The sequence below is a fragment of the Dipodomys spectabilis genome, unplaced genomic scaffold (genome assembly GCF_019054845.1).
Source record: "Dipodomys spectabilis isolate Male_0828 unplaced genomic scaffold, ASM1905484v1 ptg000141l, whole genome shotgun sequence".
Taxonomy (NCBI): Eukaryota; Metazoa; Chordata; class Mammalia; order Rodentia; family Heteromyidae; genus Dipodomys; species Dipodomys spectabilis.
This window is the reverse complement of record NW_024870818.1, coordinates 9,865,535-9,886,658: the sequence shown is the minus strand read 5'-3', so window position 1 is coordinate 9,886,658 and position 21,124 is coordinate 9,865,535. Positions and strand designations below refer to the sequence as shown.

The following is a 21,124-nucleotide window of genomic DNA, read 5'->3' as shown; positions in this document are numbered from 1 at the left end:
AGTCCATCTTATTTATGGCTTTATTTCATGAGGTTCTGACCATGTACATTAAAAAGAGAAAAAAGAAAGAAATCTCAAACCAAAACTTTTGTATTGCATAACTTAGTGAATGTTAAAGACGGTCCCAGTCAATCCTGTATTATTTTCCCTTGTATTTATATTATGTGATCAGCTGAGTGTTTCCTTGCCCCTAATTTTGTGAAAATATGCCCCATAAAAAGCAAGAGAAAAGGCAATTTTCCAAGCTAAAAATGGCATTCAATATGCTTAAATGAGAAAGTGAAAATTTTAGATTTGATTTAGTGGAAGTTGGGCAGCATTATAAGAAAAATGAATTAAGCATCTTCAGTGTTTGAATCAAGTACGAAATAAGATCTAATGTTTAGTGAGCAGTTTGGTGTGACAATAATGTCACCTATTCCATTTGGAATATGCATGGTCTAAGTAAATTAGTAGTCTCCTTGGAACCATATAATTGGATGCCAAAAGTATATTGTATATCATGGCATAAAACATCCTGAGAACTCTCCAAAATAATTTTGGATGCTGTAAACTAAAAGTTCACCTTCAGTAACCACATAGTATTCATCATATAATGGATTTGAGTAGGTCAAATGACCTACCTCCTTACAGAATACTGTGCTATCTATCTATTGATAGAAAATTATTGGTAAACTTCACATACAAGATTCAAACTATGGGCAATTGTGGAGTCAATTTTGTAGGCTACAAATACAATAAACAATACCTGTTCAGTTTTTGATTTTGTCTGTCTTTTTCTTGTTCATATTTAGTCTTCAATCCTTTGAATGTCTGAACATATTCAATTGATTCAAGTGCTTTATAAAAGTTTTCAACTATGTGTGAAGTAAGAGACTTGATATCTTCCTGTATAAGCACAAAATTTATATTTCAAACACAGTACAATGCTTGTTACGGGAAAAAAATTTAAAAATTTTTATAGTTCCAAAGCTGATCAAAAAAACATTTTTCAAAATCACCTTCCAAAAATAAATGTCCTAGTTTCTTTATACATGCCAGAACTCCACAGAAAACTTGGAAAAAAGGAGAAGCAATTCACTGGAGCCCTTTTGTGGGACTATAAAGAACATTTGAAAAGTAAATAGATTTAGTTTATGTCTTCTATCTTTGTCATTCATATAGCATCTTAAAAAGCAGTTTTACATGTAATTTCATTTAACTGACAATTCTATGAAGTTGTATTATACCCATTTTACTAAAAACAAAACCAACACTTCCCTGCAAAAAAACCCACAAAACAACAAAGCAAAATCTCAAATTGAGGTTCTAAAAGGTTGGATGATTTGATCCAGAGCACACAGCTTGTTAAAGGGCAGATGTTACAATTCTATTTTCAACATGCACTACTTAAAAGAATTACTGGTTTAACTGCTAACAAAATGAAATGCTATATCTAAATAAACAACAGATTCTTTTGAATATATTACATATACAGATCTGAAACCTACCTATTCCTGCAGTATACTGAGGTACATGGAAAAAAGTCAGGTTAACTTTTGGGATTCAATGCATTCAAACTTTCAAATTTATTTTTAGAGAAATGTAGATTCAATCAAAAGAATAGGGACATTCATGAAATTTACAATTTATTTTTATCAGTATCTCACTAAAATTTCAAAGTAAAAAATACAGAAATAAAATGTTTATAACCTATAAAGTTTTGATTCATTAGAACATTGTATTATGAACCTGGATGAAGATGCTAACTGAGCTTATTAACAATGTTCTTCATTTACAGCTCTACTTCTGACTTGTGGTAGTTAATCAGAAGACTCTCATGGACTTTCTTGCCTGGGCTGGCTTAAGATGCCAATTTTTAGATCTCAGCTTCCTGAGTAGCTAGGTTTACAGGCATGAATCACTGGAACCTGGTTTGATTCTTCTTTTCTAAGATTAAAGACATACTTCTACCTTTTCATCCTTTGAAAAGGCTATATTCTTATAGGTGACCCCCTTAGGAAAACAATCTAGTCAGCCAAGCAATCTTCATATGAGAATAGCAAGTAATGATTATAAATTTGACTTGTAAAAGACAAAACTAGAAAGTGAAACAAAAAATGAGAATGAAACAAAAGAAATAACTAGAAAAGTTTGATTTTATCCTAATTCTTATGACAAGTTTTTTTTTATTGCCTATTGGGAATAAATTTGAATGCTTGTAAATAGGATAATGAATCATTTGAGTGTTTTGATTTCCTCAACTAATAAAAATAAGGTAGCTGGAATTGTGCATCTAACTTTCTGGTCTCTTCCACTTAAAATTTCAGGATTCCATACCTTTCATGCATCTTATAGCAAGGTCTATCAAAGGAATTATTTTTCAATCTTCCTAGTTATTTTTATTATCCTTATAAGAAAACTGAGGTAATATGGGTTAAAAGAAATAAAAATTGCATGTTTAGATTTCTCACAATCTAAAATATGGGACCAGGGTGTGGTTCAGTTGTAAGAGTATTTGACTACCATGTATTAGGACCCTGTTTTGATCCTCAGTACCAACTCCAAAAAGAACAATACTAGTATACCTAAACTGTTTAACTGTGGAAAATACGAATATAAAAGTGACTGATAGTTAACATTTCAGCTTATTAGACATAGTTTCTAAAACATGTTAAATAAAGTCAGGAGAAAATGAGAATGAAAAAATTACTTATATGTAACTAATTTACCTTTACATATAATCCTTTTCATATAGCTCTTTATCTTACATATAATTGTGCATGTAATTACATAGGTCTTCAGTATAAACTTACCACTCTTATAAATTCAAACAATTCAATAACAGCTGAATTTAACAGATTGTACCGAGTTCCATTATCCAGAAGAGCATTTATAACTGGCTCAAAAAGATTTCCCTTGGTGATGTAACGATTATAAAATTCATCTTTAAGGCCAATTATCCGCCTCATAAAACGAAGAGCACCTAATTAAAAATAATACAAAGAATAAGCCAATGAATAAACCAGTATTAATTATTTTATATGTATCTTGCCATAACTGTATAAATGCAGAACTGATGGATGTAGTGAAGACAGCTCAGTCAGCAGTGGATACTCTGCGTTCAAGCCCTATCATAGGCACCAAAAAAAAAAAACAAAAAAACTTTTACTCCTTAATAAATTTAGCAATACTGTTAACATTCTTATGAAACACAAAGGATTGTGGTAAATTTAATATTTTTATCTTGCTGATTTAACTTGTATCTTTCCCATGTAGTTTAGACTTATTCCATAGATACCACTAAGCCAAGGATTCCGATTCCTAGGTTAATCTCTTATTTCAACACTGCTCAAGGATGGAGGGGGTCATTAAAGGAAGTTGTACCTCTTACCAGCCATTTAAGGTACAAATGTATATTAACTGTGACACCAAACAAGTGTGGAAAGAAGTGCTATACTGATTTTCTGATTTTGTTTCAGAAGAAGTAATTTACTTATAAAGTAATAAGTAATGACAAAAATGTGAGACAATATATTCATATACTACTGGTAAATGAATTGATGGGCCCACAAAGTTAGTTACAAGAACACTGCTTTTCCAGTATTTATATTTTTTCAAGATAAGAATCCTGAATGGGGGGGGAAGGGGGGATGGAGGGGGGAGCTGGGAAGGAATGGGAAGGGGAAACAAAGGAGGAGGCAACAATGCTTGATAAAAAAAATGTACTCATTATCTTGCCCAATTAATTGTAACCCCTCTGTACGATATTTTCACAATTAAAAAAAAATCCTGAAAAAATATAAATACTGGAAAATCATGTACATTAAAGGAGAACTCTACAGTCAACCTGCCGAGAAAATATCAATGCTTCCAAAATTAATTTTAATCAAGATGCACTGAAGGATTTTTTTTGGGAGAGGTACTGGGGTTTTTGACCTTAGGGCCTTGGGCTTACTATGTAGCCCAGATTTTTGCTCTGTATTTTTGAGATTGCCCATGTGCAGGCTTTCCTGGTACTTAGGTTGATAGCAGCACACCAGCATGAGCAGCTCTTCAGTGAGATATTTAATTTATATTGCACAGGGTGGCCTTGAACCTCAATCTCTTCAATATCAGTCTCTCCAGTAGCTAGGACTATAGGTATGAGTCACAGGCACCCAGAATAAAATTATTTTAATTGAATTTATAAGAACACATAATTAAAATAACCAAATTATGATGGAAGAGAAAAGTGAGAATGCTAGGACTCAGTAAGCTTTACCCTTATAACAGAAATACTATGTAATGATGCAAGAATAAGCACAGCCATCATTTCACCTGATGACATTAAAGAATAGACAGTTCAGAAATACCAGACAAGTATATCTGTTATCTTACTATATAACCAAAGTGTTATTTTAATTCTGTGGGAAAAATATGGTTTTATTCATTAGCAAACATGAAGGCACTGAGTTCCAACCCTGGTACCGCCCCAAATATAAATCCGTAAAACAAACTATCACCAGAAATATTGTAGGCAATTAACACTGGCTATAGAAGGCCATAAAAATAAAAGGAGAGGCCAGGTGCTGGTGGCTCATGCTTCTAATTGTAACTATTCAGGAGGCTGAGATCTGAGGGCTGTTGTTTGAGGCCAGCCTGCACAAGAAACTCTGTGAGACTCTTATCTGCAATAAAGTACTCAGAAAGAGCCAGAGTGGCACTATGACTCAGGTGATAAAAGTGCTACCCTGGAGTCAAAGCAGCTCAGGAACAGTGCCCAGACCTGAGTTCAAGCCCCAGGGTGAGCAATGAATGAATGGAGATTGAAAGTTACGAATTAATGACAGTCTGATGAAGAAGATGGAAAACAGAAGAAAACAGATTCTACTAGCAAAATGCTGCCAATGCACGCAAGTTTGGCTAACTGATTCTGAACTCTAAATGTGTATGTGGGTGGAGGAACCACTATAAAAGATTCCTTCTGCCCTTTAAGAAACAAAAAGGAGGAAGGGGAAACAAAGGAGGCAACAATGCTTGATAAGAAATGTACTCATTATCTTGCCCATGTAATTCTAACCCCTCTATATGGTATTTTCACAATTTAAAAAAAAGGAAAAACAAGTAGGATTTTTCATAATTTTAATAACATACATACAGCTAAAAAGGCAACTTCACTTTTCATCTGTGCTAAAAATGCTGTTTCTTAAATAATTTTACAAGAATGTTCATTTAAATTTATTACTTACACAAGGCCAGGAAAGTGTGCTTTGAATTCATCAAGACTAAGACTCTTCTAAGCAAGTCCTTGTTCATGATATAGTTTTTTATGTGGTATGTGTGATGTTCCACACAAAAGGTGAGTAACTCTAAAATTAAGGCAAGTAGCTGTGCTGTTTGGTAATTATCTACAAAAGAAAGTCATTTCATTAATATAAATACTGCAATACACCACAGAATACAACATAATATTCTAGAGCATAAGTTAAATTGTATTTCCTACTTTTGATAGCAATTTAAAAGACTGTAGATTTTTATTATTTTATTGAGCATGTGATGTGTTATCAGTTACCTACTACCGTTTAAGAATTTTATTTGTATAAAAACTTAGTAATAACCAGGTGCCGGTGTCTCACTCCTGTCATCCTAGCTACTCAAGAGGCTGAAATCTGAGGATTGTGGTTCAAATCCAGCATGGGCAGGGAAGGAAAATCCGTGAGACTCTTATCTCCAATAAAAACCACCAGAAAACTGGAAGTGGCACTGTGGCTCAAGTGGTAGAGCTCTTGCCTTGAGCTGAAGAACTGAGGGACAGCTCCCAGGCCCAGAGTTCAAGCCCCATGACCGACCAAAAAAAAAAAAATTAGTAATAAGAAAAGCTAAATGTAAATCTATACATGTGATAAACAACCATCATTTCATTGAGTTTTTTGGTTTCTGTTTCCTAAATGTTTATTATTAATTATTAGTTCATTTATATAAAGCATCCCATAGTAAAGAGAAACTATGTCCCAGTTTTTGTCTAAAGGGGATCATTTAAATTTCTTGAAGAACTAACATGTTTTCTTTTAAACACATCAAGCAAATTATATTGTTGGCTATTTTCAGTGTCAAGTAAAAAATACTGTGTTTGCCAGGTACTGGTGGCTGAGATCTGAGGATTGCAGTTCAAAGCCAGCCCAGGCAAAAAAGTCCATGAAACTCTTATCTTCAATAAACCACCAGAAAACTGGAAGTGGCGCTGTAGCTCAAGTGGTAGAGCGCTAGCCTTGAGCTGAAGAGCTGAGGGACAGCAAAAAAAAAAAAAAAAAAGAATTGTGTTCAAAATAATTTTAAACATAAATTTATGATATCCACTGGCCAATTGAAATAGACTACCCACACTCCCCCAAAAAGTTTTGGTCCATGAAAAGGATTTGTGTGCTTGTACTGGGACTTGAACTCAGGGACTTCAGCTTTCATTTCACTTTTTCACTCATAGCTATTTTTTTTTTAATCACTTGAGCCATGCCTCCAGTTTGGCATTTTCCTGGTTAATTGGATGGAGTCTCATTAACTTTTGTGCCCAAGTTGGCTTTAAGCTTCAAACCTCCAGATCTAGGCCTCCTAAGTAGCTAGGATTTTAGATGTGAGCCACTGGAAATAATTCATGAAACAATTTTGAACTGCTGCTTGAACATCAAATTTTAATGTGATTAAGGAGTTATATGGACAAACACCCTCTATTATAAATGCGTTCGGGAAGGAAATATTAAACCATAAAGAAACTGAAATCAGTTCCCCAGAGATTTGATGAGATGGATAGAAAAAACATTAAACTAGGTGCCTACATCGTCAGGCCTGTACCTGGTAAGCAGAGGAACAGAGTTATGACTTGGATTTAAGAATACTATGTGTAATGTTTGTTATAAACTGACATGTCATTAAGTTCCTAACAGATCTTAGCTTGTTAGATTTAAAAAGTTAAAAAGCCAAGTGTAGTGGTACACACTTGTAATTGCAACATTTGGGAGGGTAGAGACAAGAAGATCATTGTTTGAAGTTAACATGAACTGCACCTCCAGACACTGTCTCAAAAAACACCCTCCAAATCCTCAATTTACAGACAATGATGCCTAGAAACAATGTCAGAAAACAAGCTATAAATTTACAGAAAAAGAATTTATACTTACCAGGACAAATTGTGTTGTTTTTGTTAGATCCATCTATATCATCTAATAAAAAAAATTAAACTATTTCAGTTATCTTACACATCTCCCTAATAGTTTATAATACATAAAATACGTTGTCAGTCTTCTTTCACCTTCATAACATCATTAAGAGGTGGTTACTGTGGTCAAGTATGATACAACTATTTGTATTCTTTTATGGAACTGGGTATAGATGTGGAATAAATATAAGTGAGATTATAATTAGAAGACTGATACGTTTTTTTGAAATTTGATAAGAAAATTTTTATCTGACTCAGTACACATGCTTCCTATTTTATTTTAGAAAACAAATCAATATTCCCTGTGTTCAAGGAATACTAATACAGGGACTACTAATACTTTGATACATCTTTTACAGTTTTCCTATTTATTATTCAACAATTAGTGTATGTCTTTGAATAGCATATTTGAAGCAAAACATACAGGAATTTTTAAAACTTCAAAATACATCAATAATGTTTTCTAAGGAAACTATTATTTTAAAATTACCTTATACTAATTACAAAGACGAGGATTTCATCATTACATTTCCACACATTTTTACATATATTTCAGTTATCCACTCTATCACTTTCAATACTCAAATAATTCCAGAAGTTTTCCTTGTTTAATTATCATAGTTACTTACAATTCATCTTTTTTTGTGCCAGTCCTGGGGTTTAAACTCAGGGCCTGTGCACTGTCCCTGAGCTTTTGTGCTCAAGGCTAGTACTCTACCACTTGCCACACAGTTCCGCTTTTTGACTGTTTAGAAGTTCATTGGAGTTAAGAGTTTCATGAACTTTCCTGCTCAATCTGGCTTTGAACTCAGATCTTAATCTCCAGAGTAGCTAGGATTACAGGCATGAGCCACTGGCATCTGGCCATATGGTTTTTGATAAGCAATAAAATTACTAAGAAAATTTCCAGGTACATATCCCATGGCACATATAGGCATATCTTCATAGGGAAATACAAAACTATGCATCAGAACATCATGTGTTAATAGCAAAAAAATCTAGAAATAAATGTTATATTAGAAGCAGGCTAAACTGCAGAATATTCATTGATGTAAGAAATACTATACAAGACTGCAGATTTGGAATACTTTAAAGTGATGCCAGGGAAGAGCATAGGATATATAAGGTGGGAATGTTATTGTAAAAAAGTACAAAGCTATGTATTTTTTTTAATTAAAAATTTTAGGGTTGAGGGGCTGGGAAGGTGGCTCAGTGGTACAGCGCTTGCTTTGCATGCATGAGGCCCTGGGTTCGATTCCTCAGCACCACATAAGCAGAAAGAAAAAAGCTGGAAGTGGCACTGTGGCTCAAGTGGTAGAGCACTAGCCTTGAGCTGAGGGACAGGCACCCAGGCCCAGAGTTCAGGCCCCACGACCGGAACCCCCCCCCCCCCCCGAAAAAAAAAAATTTAGGGTTGGGTGCGAGTGAGTCATGCCTGCTACCCAGGAGGCTGAGATCTGAGGATTGTGGTTCAAAGCCAGCCTGGGCAGGAAAAGTCCATGAGACTTTTATTTCTAATTAACCACCAGAAAACCGGAAGTGGAGCTGTGGCTCAATGGTAGAGTGCTAGCCTTGAGCAAAAAGAAGCTCAGGGACAGTGCCCAGGCCCTGAGTTTAAGCTCCAGGACTGGCAATAAGTAAATTAAATAAAGAAGTAGGCAAGTTAGATTTAATAGAGCCAGAGGAGTATAAATGTCTATTATACAATTATCTACATACTTGTATATGCTGGAAGTATTTTAAAATGAACATTAAACATGATGTATTATAAATGGAATCATTCTTCAATAAAATCTATTGGAAGATGCTTCTGTATCTACTCAACTGTATATTTTCAAAAATATTTTAAGTTAATACATTGAAATTCAATTATTTTAACTGATGTACCATAGTCTAGCATACGAATACACTTGGTTTTCTGACCAGGAATAATGCAGTAACACTCCTTTGCTGGCCATTCAAATGTAAAAACACTCCTCAGAGTATATATATAATCACAAAAAAATTGATATTATACAGGTGTGCATGCCTACATCACAACATTAGTTTCATACGTACTGCCTTAGTTTCTCTTGATTATCAACATTTTCAGATAGTAGCTAATGTTCTAGTATGCTCCCACATTTCTGATTTCACCAAGTGAGTTGTATATTTTTCAGTCACTTGTTTAAGCATGGATTATGATAATACAAACACTGCAAACTGATAAAATTTAACAGAGTTATTATATATGGCAAAGTTGAATATAGCAAAATACCACTTAAAAATTATTTAATAATTAGATATACAACTATGGCTATCTGGAGGAGTATGTTCAGAATGCTTCAAAAATAACATTAGGCAACCATTTCACTTCAATAAACTTGAAGTAAAATTTACAGCTCATAAATTACTAGTGTAATGAATGCAATAAAATATATAAAATTTAATTACTGAATATAAGAAAAAGCCTTCTATATATTGGTAGGTGTTTATATTCAGAAACAAGAAATAGCATGACTGGTAATAGTCTCAAATCTGCAATAGTCATATAAAGCACCATGGAGAAAGCCTTACTTTTAGTATTATTTCACATTTTTAAAAACAGAAATAATGAAGGCACAAGGATGAAAACCTACCCTTTTCACCTTTGTCTTCTGAAGTATTGGTCAAAAGTGGTGCAGTGAGGACATGCATACAATGGTTGTAGAAGAAATTTAGAAACTCACTCTTTTCCGTTTTCTAAACCAAATAAGAAATTTTAAAGAATACTTTATTGTCTTCTAAGTTAAAAAAGCATCCTCAAGAATTAGTATTGTATGTCATAAATGAAAAACAGGTACCTTATCTTATTGTGAAAACAAAAATCTAGCTATATACTATGAAAGGAGAAATTTAAATATATTCACTTTTTCTTCAGAAATGCAAATTGCCTATTTTCTATTGTATATTAAATAAAAATGAAAGCAAGGAAAAGATCAGATAGCATCATAAAATATTTTGCCAAGGATATTTACAAGAAGATTATTTTGAAGATGGTGGTAATCAAAAATGCGATGAAGAGCCAATCAATGTCACCCCTTCCCTCACTGAGTTTTTTTCCAACACCCCACCCCCCAAACAATCAGGCTATGTAATATGTAATGCCAAGTTAACTGTTTATGAAGTTTGGAATCCCAGATTTTGCTACCTATCTGAATTTGAATAATTACTAGACCATTAGATAGAAAAATGAAATTTTAATTTGTTCTATAAATTTTAAAATTTAGATTTTGGAAATTTAGAAAGTAATGCTTTTTTTTTTTTTTTAGTTATACAATCCTACAAGCAAATTAGTAACAATTGAAAAATAATGTGAACATTTCTTTGTAAGAAATTATTTGTTTTTTGTTGGTGGTGGGGGTTTGAACTCAGGGCCTGGGCTTTTTCACTAAAGGCTAGCTATGACTTTGAGTCCCAGTGCCCTTCTGGTTTTATGGTGGTTAATTAGAGATAAGAGTCTCAGACTTTCCTGCCAGAGCTGGCTTTGAACTGTGATCCTCAGATCTAACCTCTTGAGTAGCTAGGATTATAGATGTGGGCCAACCAGTATCCAGCTTCTGTAAGGAATTTTACTGAGATAACCATTACTAATATACTGGAATCAAACTCTTTTATGACTATAGTTAAGAACTTTCATTTTATGCTCACTTTAAAGCATAGAGTTCAGTAATGTTAACATATTCATACTGCTACATATAAATTTTTTGGAAGTTAATTTACAGAGGTCAAGGGCCATATGTAGAAATTTCCAATATTTTATTAGGGTTTTAAGAAGGCTGAGTGTGATGGCAGATATCTGTAATCTTAGCTACCCAAGAGGCAGTGATTGGGATGTTTTGATTTTAGACCAGTCCTGGGCATAAATGTGGAATATCTAAAAAATACCAAAAGCAAAAAAGTTTTATGTAGGCCTTAAGCGGTAGTGTGCCTGCCTAGTAATCAGAGGCCCTGAATTCAAACCCTACTACTAAAAACTATCTCTCTCTCTCTCAAAAAAAAAAAAGAAAGAAAGAAAAAGAAAAAGAAAGAAAGAAAACCGGGAATCGGTGGCTCACGTGTGTAATTCTAGCTACTCAGGAGGCTGAGATATGAGGATCACGGTTCAAAGCGTGGCAGACAGGAAAGTCTGTGAGACTCTTATCTCCAATTAACCACCAGAAAACTGGAAGTGGCTCTGTGGCTCAAGTGGTAGAGCGCTTGCCTTGAGCTGAAGAGTGCAGGGACAGTGCCCAAGTCCAGAGTTTAGAGCCCTATGACCGCCACCACCACCACCATCAAAAATACAATTTGTACAGTCTGCATTTAGTGTCGTATGATTCAATGCAGGAATACTAATGCTGGTTGAATAAATTTGCTTCTCAAAACTTTATTATAAACCTGACTAGACAGAAACATTTTTTATCTCAGAGTAATTTCTTACATTACTTGTAGCCAGCATGTTCTCCGGGTCAATTAAAGTTCGAAGAAGTCCCATTAACTGGACTGCACCTCCTAGTTCAGGATCAGAGTCACAGATCATTTGTTCGATTACTACATTAATAAGAAGGATATCCTATAAGAAAACATTTCTATTAGAAATTGTTTTGGATATAATAAAACAAACACCAAATGAAAAAAAAATCAGAATCATATATAGAAAAAAAAACAGAATAGAAGAGCTTAAACATTTTCATTCCAATTTTTTCTTTTTTTCTTTTTTTGGTCGGTCATGGGGCTTAAACTCTGGGCCTGAGCACTGTCCCTCAGCTCTTCAGCTCAAGGCGAGCGCTCTACCACTTGAGCTACAGCGCCACTTCCGGTTTTCTGGTGTTTTATTGGAGATAGGAGTCTCACGGTCTCTCCTGCCCGGGCTGGCTTTGAACCGCGATCCTCAAATCTCAGCCTCCTGAGTAGCTAGGATTACAGGCGTGAGCCACCAGCGCCCGGCTTCATTCCAATTTTTTCAAAGTTCAAAAAAATAAATAAACATTCTCTCTTTACCTACCCCAAACCAGCTTATAGGGAAGTGGAAGAGAGAAATCATCGGTGACACTTTCACTGGAGCTTCTAACAGATTATCATTTTAGGTTGGACCTTCAGGCTTACATTTAGAGTGTTAGACAAGCAAGACCAAGTATCATTTGGTTCTAAACACCAGATTTTTCTTGGCCTCTACATATAAAATTCTTTTGTAGCTCAGGCTGAGGATGTAGGCCAGTGGCAGAGTACTTGCTCATGTATAAAAACCCTGGGTTTGGTATCCACCAAAGAAACAAAACCAACCAAACACAACTGTATAATGGATTTATTGATTATAATGGTGTCCTGCAAGTTGTTTTTTTTTCCAATAAATCAACTGTTACTTACACTGAGCTTGTTCATATCACAACTGATCAGAATTTTACATTCCATAATTTTGATGACGATTTTTTCAAACAATATTATTTACAAACACCATATCACAGGCAATTTACAAAGAACAACAGTATTATTACTTACATCATCACTCTGCTGGGCTTCTTGCATTACAAATTCTCGAACCATAGATGGACTAAATTCTACCAGATAAGAAAATATATCTGTAGCAGCTGATCTAACTTGCAAATCATCCATGCCCTGATAAAAGGAAAGCTAAGTTATTCAGATATAGTTAACAAAAACTATTACTGCAATCCCCCCCTTTTTCCAAATCCATGTATTCTCAAATTTTTGGATTAAGCTATTGAATTGATGTGAGGATCTTGCTCATCATTATCTTGAGCTTTCCTAGCCTGTAAAATGCCCTAGGATTGATATCCCTAATAACAAAAGAACAAAATATACTATAACCAAAATATGTTATCTCTTCAGTTGAGGGTCATGGCTCATAAAGTGTTTGCCTGTTAAGTTCAAGACCCTGAATACTAGACTACATATAAACATATATGCATACAAAATGTAAAATATCTGTTCCTTTGTTTTTATTAAGATTTTGGGATAGCTTGCAAATAAGTTTCTGCTGTTTTGTACATATAGAAATATTTCACAGGGGGCGGGGAGAGGCTGGGAAGGGATGGGAAGGGGAAACAAAGGAGGAGGCTACAATGCTTGATAAGAAATGTACTCATTATCTTGCCCATGTAATTGTAACCCCTCTGTACAATATTTTCACGACAAAAAATAAATAAAAATTTTTTAAAAAAATAATTTACAAATAAATTTTTGGAGAATTTAAATCTAAGAACTGTCACAGAACTGAGTGTGGTGGGCATGCCTCTAATAGCAACACTTAGGATGCGGAGGCAGGGGGAAGTTGAAGAAAAAGAAAAATTAGCATAAGAGAATAATGAATAGAAACAAGAAATAAATACCCTAAAAATATCTCATTTTAAATTTTCAGACAGTATATACCAATGGATAAAACTCATATAACTGAAATCTAAAAACCATATTGCAACAGTAGCCATGAGATCCATCTTTACTCCACTTAAAATTTTATTGGTTTCAATAAATCACAATATCCTCACAGTCTTTAAAAAATTAGATTTTTATTCACCTAAAGCCATGTTATAGACAAATGTTACATATTGACATGACAAATTAGTATAACTGACAACTGAAATTTTTGTGGTAAAATCCAGTATCAAGTGAATAATAAACTAAGAAAATGAATTCCATTATTATCCCACCCACATTATAAATCTATCACAAATTTACAATTTTAAAAGTACGAGAAGACATAATTACCATTACAATTTCAAGAGCAGGAAGAATTCCTAATTTTGCCAAAGTTTTGAAAAATGCATCCCTGTTTTGAGGTTGCAATGTCTGAGAAAATGCACAAAATTCCTTGAAAAAATTAACCTATAATATTAAAAATTATAGTTAGAAAATAAACATACAGAACTTTAGGCATTCACACACAGTGAGACCAAAGGAGGATAATCTTAGGAAAGGAACACAAAGGTACAATTCCTATGTGCCTCTGCTAATATAAAATTATTATTTATCAAAATGAACTCCATGAACTGGAAACACACAATATTACCTGAAACTCTGGAATTTACCCTTCTAAAGGATCTTGTCTTTTCATACTATGTTGCCTCCTCAAAATTTACACTGAATATCATATTAAGCCAGAAAACTGTTATTAAAAACTAGTTCCAAAGCTGGTGCTGGAGGCTCATGCCTGTAATTCTAGCTACTTAGGAGGCTGAGATTTGAGGATCAGATCTAGCCTGAACCTAGTTCAGGCAGGAAAGTCTGGGAGACTCTTATCTCCAATTTATCCACAAAAAGCAGGAAGTAGAGCTATAAGCCCAAGTGGCACAGCACTATTTGAATGGAAAAGCTAAGGGACATGCCTGGGCCCTGATTTCAATCCAGTATATGCACAAAACCCAAGTTAAAACAAAAACAAAACAAAAAAACTAAACCTGAAACACTAGCACCATGAGTGGCGGTGCCTATTTATAATCCCAGTACACAGGAGGCTGAGGTATGATGATAAAAAATAGTCACTTTAAAAACAAAAGATACCAATACCTCATTAAAAGTGAATTCTACATTATTCCTCAACACTGATTCTCTTGAAATGCAGCATAGTGCACAGAAATCTTGTAATAAAATGTGGCTGTAGCTGGGTGCAGGTGGCTTATGCCTATAATCCTAGCTACTCAGGAGGCTGAGATCTGAGGATCATGGCTTGAAGCCAGGATGGACAGGAAAGTCTGTGAGACTCATTTCCAATAAACTACTCAGAAAAAGCTGGAAGTGACACTGTGGCTCAAGTGGTAGAGCACTAGCCTTGAAAAAAAGATCAGCTCAGGGACAGCACCCAGGCCAAGTTCAAGCACCAGGAAAGGACCTTACTTCCCGCCCCCCCCCAAAGTCTCTGTGACAATGACACAATTCTAAGAATTAGAATATAAAAAATTCTCTAGTTTAAAACACTCATTTTGCAAATCAGAAAACTGAGTAGGTTCTTAATAACTACATCACATATGGCTTGCATCATTTTAAGTCAGCAATTTTTCATTAGTTTATAAACTTCCAAATCTGTTTGAGGAAATGAGGAAACATTTGGTACCAATTATCACTATTCTCTTCTCTAATATGATTTATATCTTAGAAAAAGTTAAACACACTAAAAAATTTCTAATAAACAATTTCTCATCCATGTAAGAAGCATTTCTTTAAGTCTTTTTAAAAAGCATCTTTGTTATGTAAGTACCTACAACTATGTATGAGTTTATAAATCTGTCTTTATATAAGCCCTCTATCTGATTTCGGGATTTATAAGCCATTCAAATTCCCTCATGGAAATGGGCACACACATCTCAGAACATTGTAAGAGCTTTCTAAAAACAAAAACAATTTTTAGAAAGACAACAGTTTACCAATTCACGCCTTTTATCATCATCCGTAGCCTCATCTGTTAATTGTGCAAAAACTTCAGACAAAAACTTCTCATCTTCCTGCATAAGAATTATAAATTTTTAATCAACATTTGAAGTTATATTCACTTAAAGATTAAAATTCAGTAACATTTTCTTCATAAAACAAATATACAGGTTATATTTATGCTGTCATTTCCCAAAATTTGATTATATTATTATCTAGTAATACATAAACATATAATTAAACCTCCCTATAAAGAACTGATGATTGAGGGCCGGAGACATAGCTCAAGTGGCAGCTTGAATGCCCACTATGCAAAGTTGAGTTCAAACTCTAGTACTGTCCAAAACTCTTCCAATAAACAAAAAACCTTTAATCTGAGGTTCTCAGGAGGCTGAGATCAAGAGGATAGAGATTCAAAGCTAGCATGGAAAGTCTAAATAATCAACAAAAAGCAGGATGGAGGCATGGCTCAACTGGTAGAATTCTTGTCTTTTAGAAAGTTCAAAGTCCTGATCTTTAAATCCCAGTACTACAAAACAACAAAAAAAATCCATGAAGAAGCCAGGCGCTGGTGGCTCACGCCTGTAATCCTAGCTACTCAGGACTGTAATCCTAGCTACTCAGGAGGCTGAGATCTGAGGATCGCGGTTCAAAGCCAGTCCGGGCAGGAAAGTCCGTGAAACTCTTATCTCCAATAAACCACCAGAAAATCGGAAGTGGTGCTGTAGCTCAAGTGGTAGAGTGCTTGCCTTGAGCTGAAGAGCCCAGGGACAGCACCCAGGCCCAGAGTTCAAGCCCCATTACCAACTCCCCCCCCCCCCCCCCCCGCAAAAAAAAAAAAAATCCATGAAGGAAACCACTAGGTGTAATTATAGAAAAGTATGTAAGTATGTCCAGTGCTCCCACTGGACATTAAATAGGTGCTACTCAAAGATAAACACTGAGAAATAAACCTTTTCATTAGTTGGACTCAGTGGCATTTTTTTTTCTTATTTACCTCATTTGCCTTTTGGACCTTATGAACTATGGATATAAAGGATCATAATGTATAGGTGATTTTTTATTTGTCCTTTCAACCACTTTTCCCAAATACTTTCAGGAGGAAGTACATGTTTCCCATGATCAAATCTTTAAAAATTTTATAATTTTTCCCACATTTCTAAATCTTCATCCTTTCCTGATTAAAAGATTAAGTTTTTCAGAGGAAAAAATGTCAACTCCATGCTAAATACAATTTTCCACTTAAATTTTTTCTTGCAGAATTCAGTATTTATAGATGGACTAGCCTCTTAGTAGCCTAGGACTACCAGTAACAGTAACACAGATTCTGCAGACAAGAACTTCATATACAGCTGTGCACTGGTTGCTCACACCTCTCAGGAGGCTAAGATCTGAGGATTGCGGTTTGAAGCCAGCCTACAAGCAACTGTGAGATTCTTAAAACAGGAAGTGGTGTTATAGCTCAAGTAAAAGTGTTAGAGCACCCTGCCTTGAGCAAAAGAAGCTCAGGGACAGAACCCAGGCCGAGAACCAGTACTGGCAAAAAAACAAAAACTCTGTCTACCAAATTACAAGATTAAATATATTAAGTCCTGTATATGAGTCCTTCAAAATATTGTATGAACTAAGAATCACATAACAGCTTTTTTTTTAAAAAAAAAAAAAACCACAAGATTTAAATATTTTACATATTCAATTAGTAAATGAAATTAGAAATTTCTTCTTCTTTTTTTTTTTTTTTGCCAATCCTGGGTCTTGAACTCAGGGCCAGGGTATAGACCGTTAGCTGCTTTTTGTTCAAGGCCAGGTATTCCACCACTTGAGCCACAGCACCACTTCCAGCTTTAAAATAAGCAAGTGATCAATATGCATTGTATTCATAAATTGCTTTGCTGAATGGCAACTCCTTTGTAAAACTGAAGATAATTAAAAAATTAAGAGAGCAACAAATTTTAAAAAAAGAACAACTATTCCTCATAGGTTTCCTTTAAGTTAGATAGAATGTGTGATGTCTTAAAAAACATATACCTTATAGCTGTCTAGATGGAAATAACCACATTTTACTTGGTGTTTTTTTTGGGGGGGGGAGGGTGTGAGGGGTGGTCAGTCATGGGGCTTGAACTCCTGAGCCTGGGTGCTGTCCCTCAGCTCTTCAGCTCAAGGCAAGTGCTCTAATAACTGAGCCACAGCACCACTCCGGTTTTCTGGTGGTTTATTGGAGATAAGAGTCTCATGGACTTTCCTGCCCCGTCTGGCTTTGAACCGCGATCCTCAGATCTCAGTCTCCTGAGTAGCTAGGATTACAGGTCTGAGCCTCTTTTATTGGATTTTAAGAATTCATTTTTGCAAAGTATGGCTGTGGTGATTACACATCTATAAGCCTAGCTAACTCTGGAGGCTGAGATCTGAGGATTGCAGTTCAAAGCTAGCCCATGGAGACACCTGGTACTCTTTTTTTTTTTTTTTGCCAGTCCTGGGGCTTGAACTCAGGGTCTGGGCACTGTGCGTGAACTTCTTTTGCTCAAGGTTAGCACTCTACCACTTAAGACACAGCGTCACTTCTAGCTTTTTCTGTGTATGTGGTATTGAGGAATCGAACCCAGGGCTTCATGCATGCTAGGCAAGCACTCTACCACTAAGCCAAAGTCCCAGCCCCAAAATGGGACTCATCAATAATTAACCAGCAAATTGCTGGAAGTAGAGGCAACTCACATGGTAGAGCCCTCACCTTGAGGGGAAAAAAAGCCAAGCAAGAGTTGAGCCCCTGAGCTCAACCTCCAGCACAAAAATATTAACAAATATTTATTTCTTAATTCTAAGCACAGTTGCTCAATTTGAAATTAGGTATATGGTTAGGATAACTATTCCCATGTACATTTTATGATTTTGCTCTACCTTATTTTAGTCCAGATAGATAAAATGTGTAAATTTTCACTTACCTCAGTCATGTGACAGTATATTAAATTCATCTTACAATCCAGAGGTATGCATGTCATATGGAGAGAAGAATGTCTGGAAACACCTAAAACCTAGCCAAAAATTTCTACACAGAATTGGTAGAAATGAGCCATTTAGGAAATGAGCCATCGACACCTGTTGGTTTTGGATTTGGTGTTAGTTATGGGTCTGAACTCTGTCTTGAGTATTATCGCTTAGTTTTTTTACTCAAGGCCAGCACATTATAACTTGAGTCACAGTTCTACTTCTGGCTTTTCGCTGAGTAGTTGGCAATTGGTCATTACCTTAATTTCTTTCCTTCTTGTATATTTTTGAAAATATAATTTAGCTTACAGTGTTTGGCTGATTAAAAAAAATGCATCTCAAGTACTAGAAAATATTTTTTTAAAGTTGTTCTTGATTTATATTACAGCTCTCATACACATTTTTGTTTATACATTAACACAAATTGTTTCAAATATTTATGATTTAGTTTGTATAATTTATTCAAATATAAAACATATTTATGACTTATGATTATAGATTTAGAAACAAACAACAGGCTCCTGCCTGTAATCCTAGCTACTCCAGGGGCTGAGTTCTAAGAACTGCAGTTCGAAGCAAGCCTTGAGAGCAAAGTATGAGACTGTGGCCCAAGTGTTAAATTGCTAGACTTGAGCAAAAAAGCCCAGGGACAGCCCTAAGTTCAAGCCCTAGGATTGGCACAAAAAAGAAAGTTAAAAAAGCTAGTTATAAAAAAAAAAGTGTGAAGAAAACCGGGTGCCAGTAGCTCATGCCTGTAATCCTAGCTACTCAGGAGGCTGAGATCTCAGGATTGTGGTTCAAAGCCAGCCTAGGCAGGAAAGCCCGTGAGACTCTTATCTCCAATAAAACCACCAGAAAACCAGAAGTGGCACTGTGGCTTAAGTAGTAGAGTGCTTCCCTTGAGCAAAAGAGCTGAGGGACAGCGCCTAGGCCTAGAGTTCAAGCCCCATGACCAACAAAAAGAGTGAAGAACAGTCATGTGAAAGCTACCATTGACAGTCTGACACTGGATCCTTTATATTAACTAGAACATGACTAATTTATCATAATGGCTTGAGACTGCAATTGTTTTGCTATTATTAAGTAAAATAACATCCTAGAATACAGAGCATGGTTAAAAAAGAAAAAGCTGGATGTGATGGTGCATCTAGCACTTGAGAGGCTGAGTAGGTTGGATGGTTGTAAGTTTGAGGCCAGTAGGGACCATGTAGCAAGACCCTGCATCAGACTGACAAAGCCCCATGTTTCATAAAAGGAACCAACCTAATGCATATACTTAACTCCTTTTACATCCATTACTGGTGAATAATGAAAAACTGACAACTCTATTGTAATTAAAATTTCAATTGAGGCTCATCTTAACCAATGGCTAGACATAGTGGAGCACACCTATTATCTCAGCAAAATTAGGATCATGGCCTAGGCAAAAAGCATGACCCCATCTTGAAAATGATAAACACAAAAAGTACTAGCATGGCTGAAGTGGTAGACAGCCTGCCTAGAAAACACAAGATTCTGAGTTCAACCCCAGTACCACGAAAGAGGAATAAAGCAGTAAATGAAGTTACATTTTCTATGCTTCACAGTACAATTTTAAAATAAATAAATCATTTTGAACACTAGATCAAAGTATTATGGAACAGAATTGTGAAGCTTACCTGCAACATGCTGACGATCTCAACTTTGTTGAAGAAAATAAAAGATGTTAGAGTAGAAAGAAAATTCTCTTCAAAAACAGATGGTGTAGGCAAAATGATGTCCTGAATATATTGTACCCTGTAAGTCTGATGTATTTTTTGTCTTAGTTCAGAGTCTGTTATTGGTATAACCTCTTTAAACTTTGCAGTTTTGGTCAAGAATTCTCTATGTCTTTTTGGCTGAGCCAAAGCAGGGTCATATTCAAGGCATCCCACAACATCCATGATACACTCATCAGAAAACATCACCTCAAAAAGAGTTGCCTTATTTAGGAACAATATTCCTCTAAAAATTTCATATAGATGGTGTAAACCTTCAGTGTTTTCTAGGTTCTCACAAGCTTGGAACAGCTGCAGTAGTTTTTTAATATAGCCTTCATTTTCCAAGGCTAATGCCAGCTTTTCCCTACGGATAGGTGAGGAAAGAACTGAGGTAACTAAGTCAGCAATCTCTTCAAGTTTATTGAGTTCACAGGTGGGCAGGTCAATCAGATGACTAGTTTCAGGCATTTCTTCAAATCGCTCTTCTTCAGATTCATCAATGAGGTCTTGGGTGACTTCTACTGATGGGTCTTTACCTTGAACCTTTGAAACAAAGTATAGCTGGTAATCTCAGAATACAAAAAACTCAACATGCTGGAAATAAATTAACTGATAAAAATTGAATGAACAGTAGTAATATAGTCACTGTTAATTAAATGTGTTGGTGGGGCTGCCATATACCAAGCTTAGAGTCAGTTATTTTAGTATTAAGTAATGATTATAGATATTTCACCTGCAAATTTCCAAATTATAACTTCAAATTAACCAATCAGCTGATCTGAAGCAGACCTACAGTCAGTCATGCAAATCAGGTAAGAATATTGAGTAACTGTTTAATAATTCCACCACT

The 21,124-nt window shown here is 35.2% G+C and overlaps 1 protein-coding gene across 3 annotated transcripts in view; it reads right to left on the bottom strand.

Annotated features, from left to right (window-relative positions):
* Positions 1–21,124, bottom strand: part of Ppp4r3b (protein phosphatase 4 regulatory subunit 3B) — a 47,044-nt gene that overhangs the window by 8,105 nt on the left and 17,815 nt on the right. For 2 of the 3 annotated variants that reach the window (XM_042691186.1, XM_042691184.1), the window contains exons 4-13: positions 20,194–20,817; positions 15,550–15,627; positions 13,898–14,014; positions 12,671–12,787; positions 11,613–11,744; positions 9,790–9,892; positions 7,134–7,175; positions 5,211–5,369; positions 2,796–2,965; positions 749–888 (exon numbers count right to left, since the gene is read on the bottom strand). In XM_042691186.1, coding sequence (XP_042547120.1) covers positions 749–888; positions 2,796–2,965; positions 5,211–5,369; positions 7,134–7,175; positions 9,790–9,892; positions 11,613–11,744; positions 12,671–12,787; positions 13,898–14,014; positions 15,550–15,627; positions 20,194–20,817 — 1,682 coding nt within the window. Of the gene's footprint in view, positions 1–748; positions 889–929; positions 1,100–2,795; positions 2,966–5,210; positions 5,370–7,133; positions 7,176–9,789; positions 9,893–11,612; positions 11,745–12,670; positions 12,788–13,897; positions 14,015–15,549; positions 15,628–20,193; positions 20,818–21,124 lie in introns of those variants that run through there. The other variant, XM_042691187.1, reaches the window with a different exon arrangement.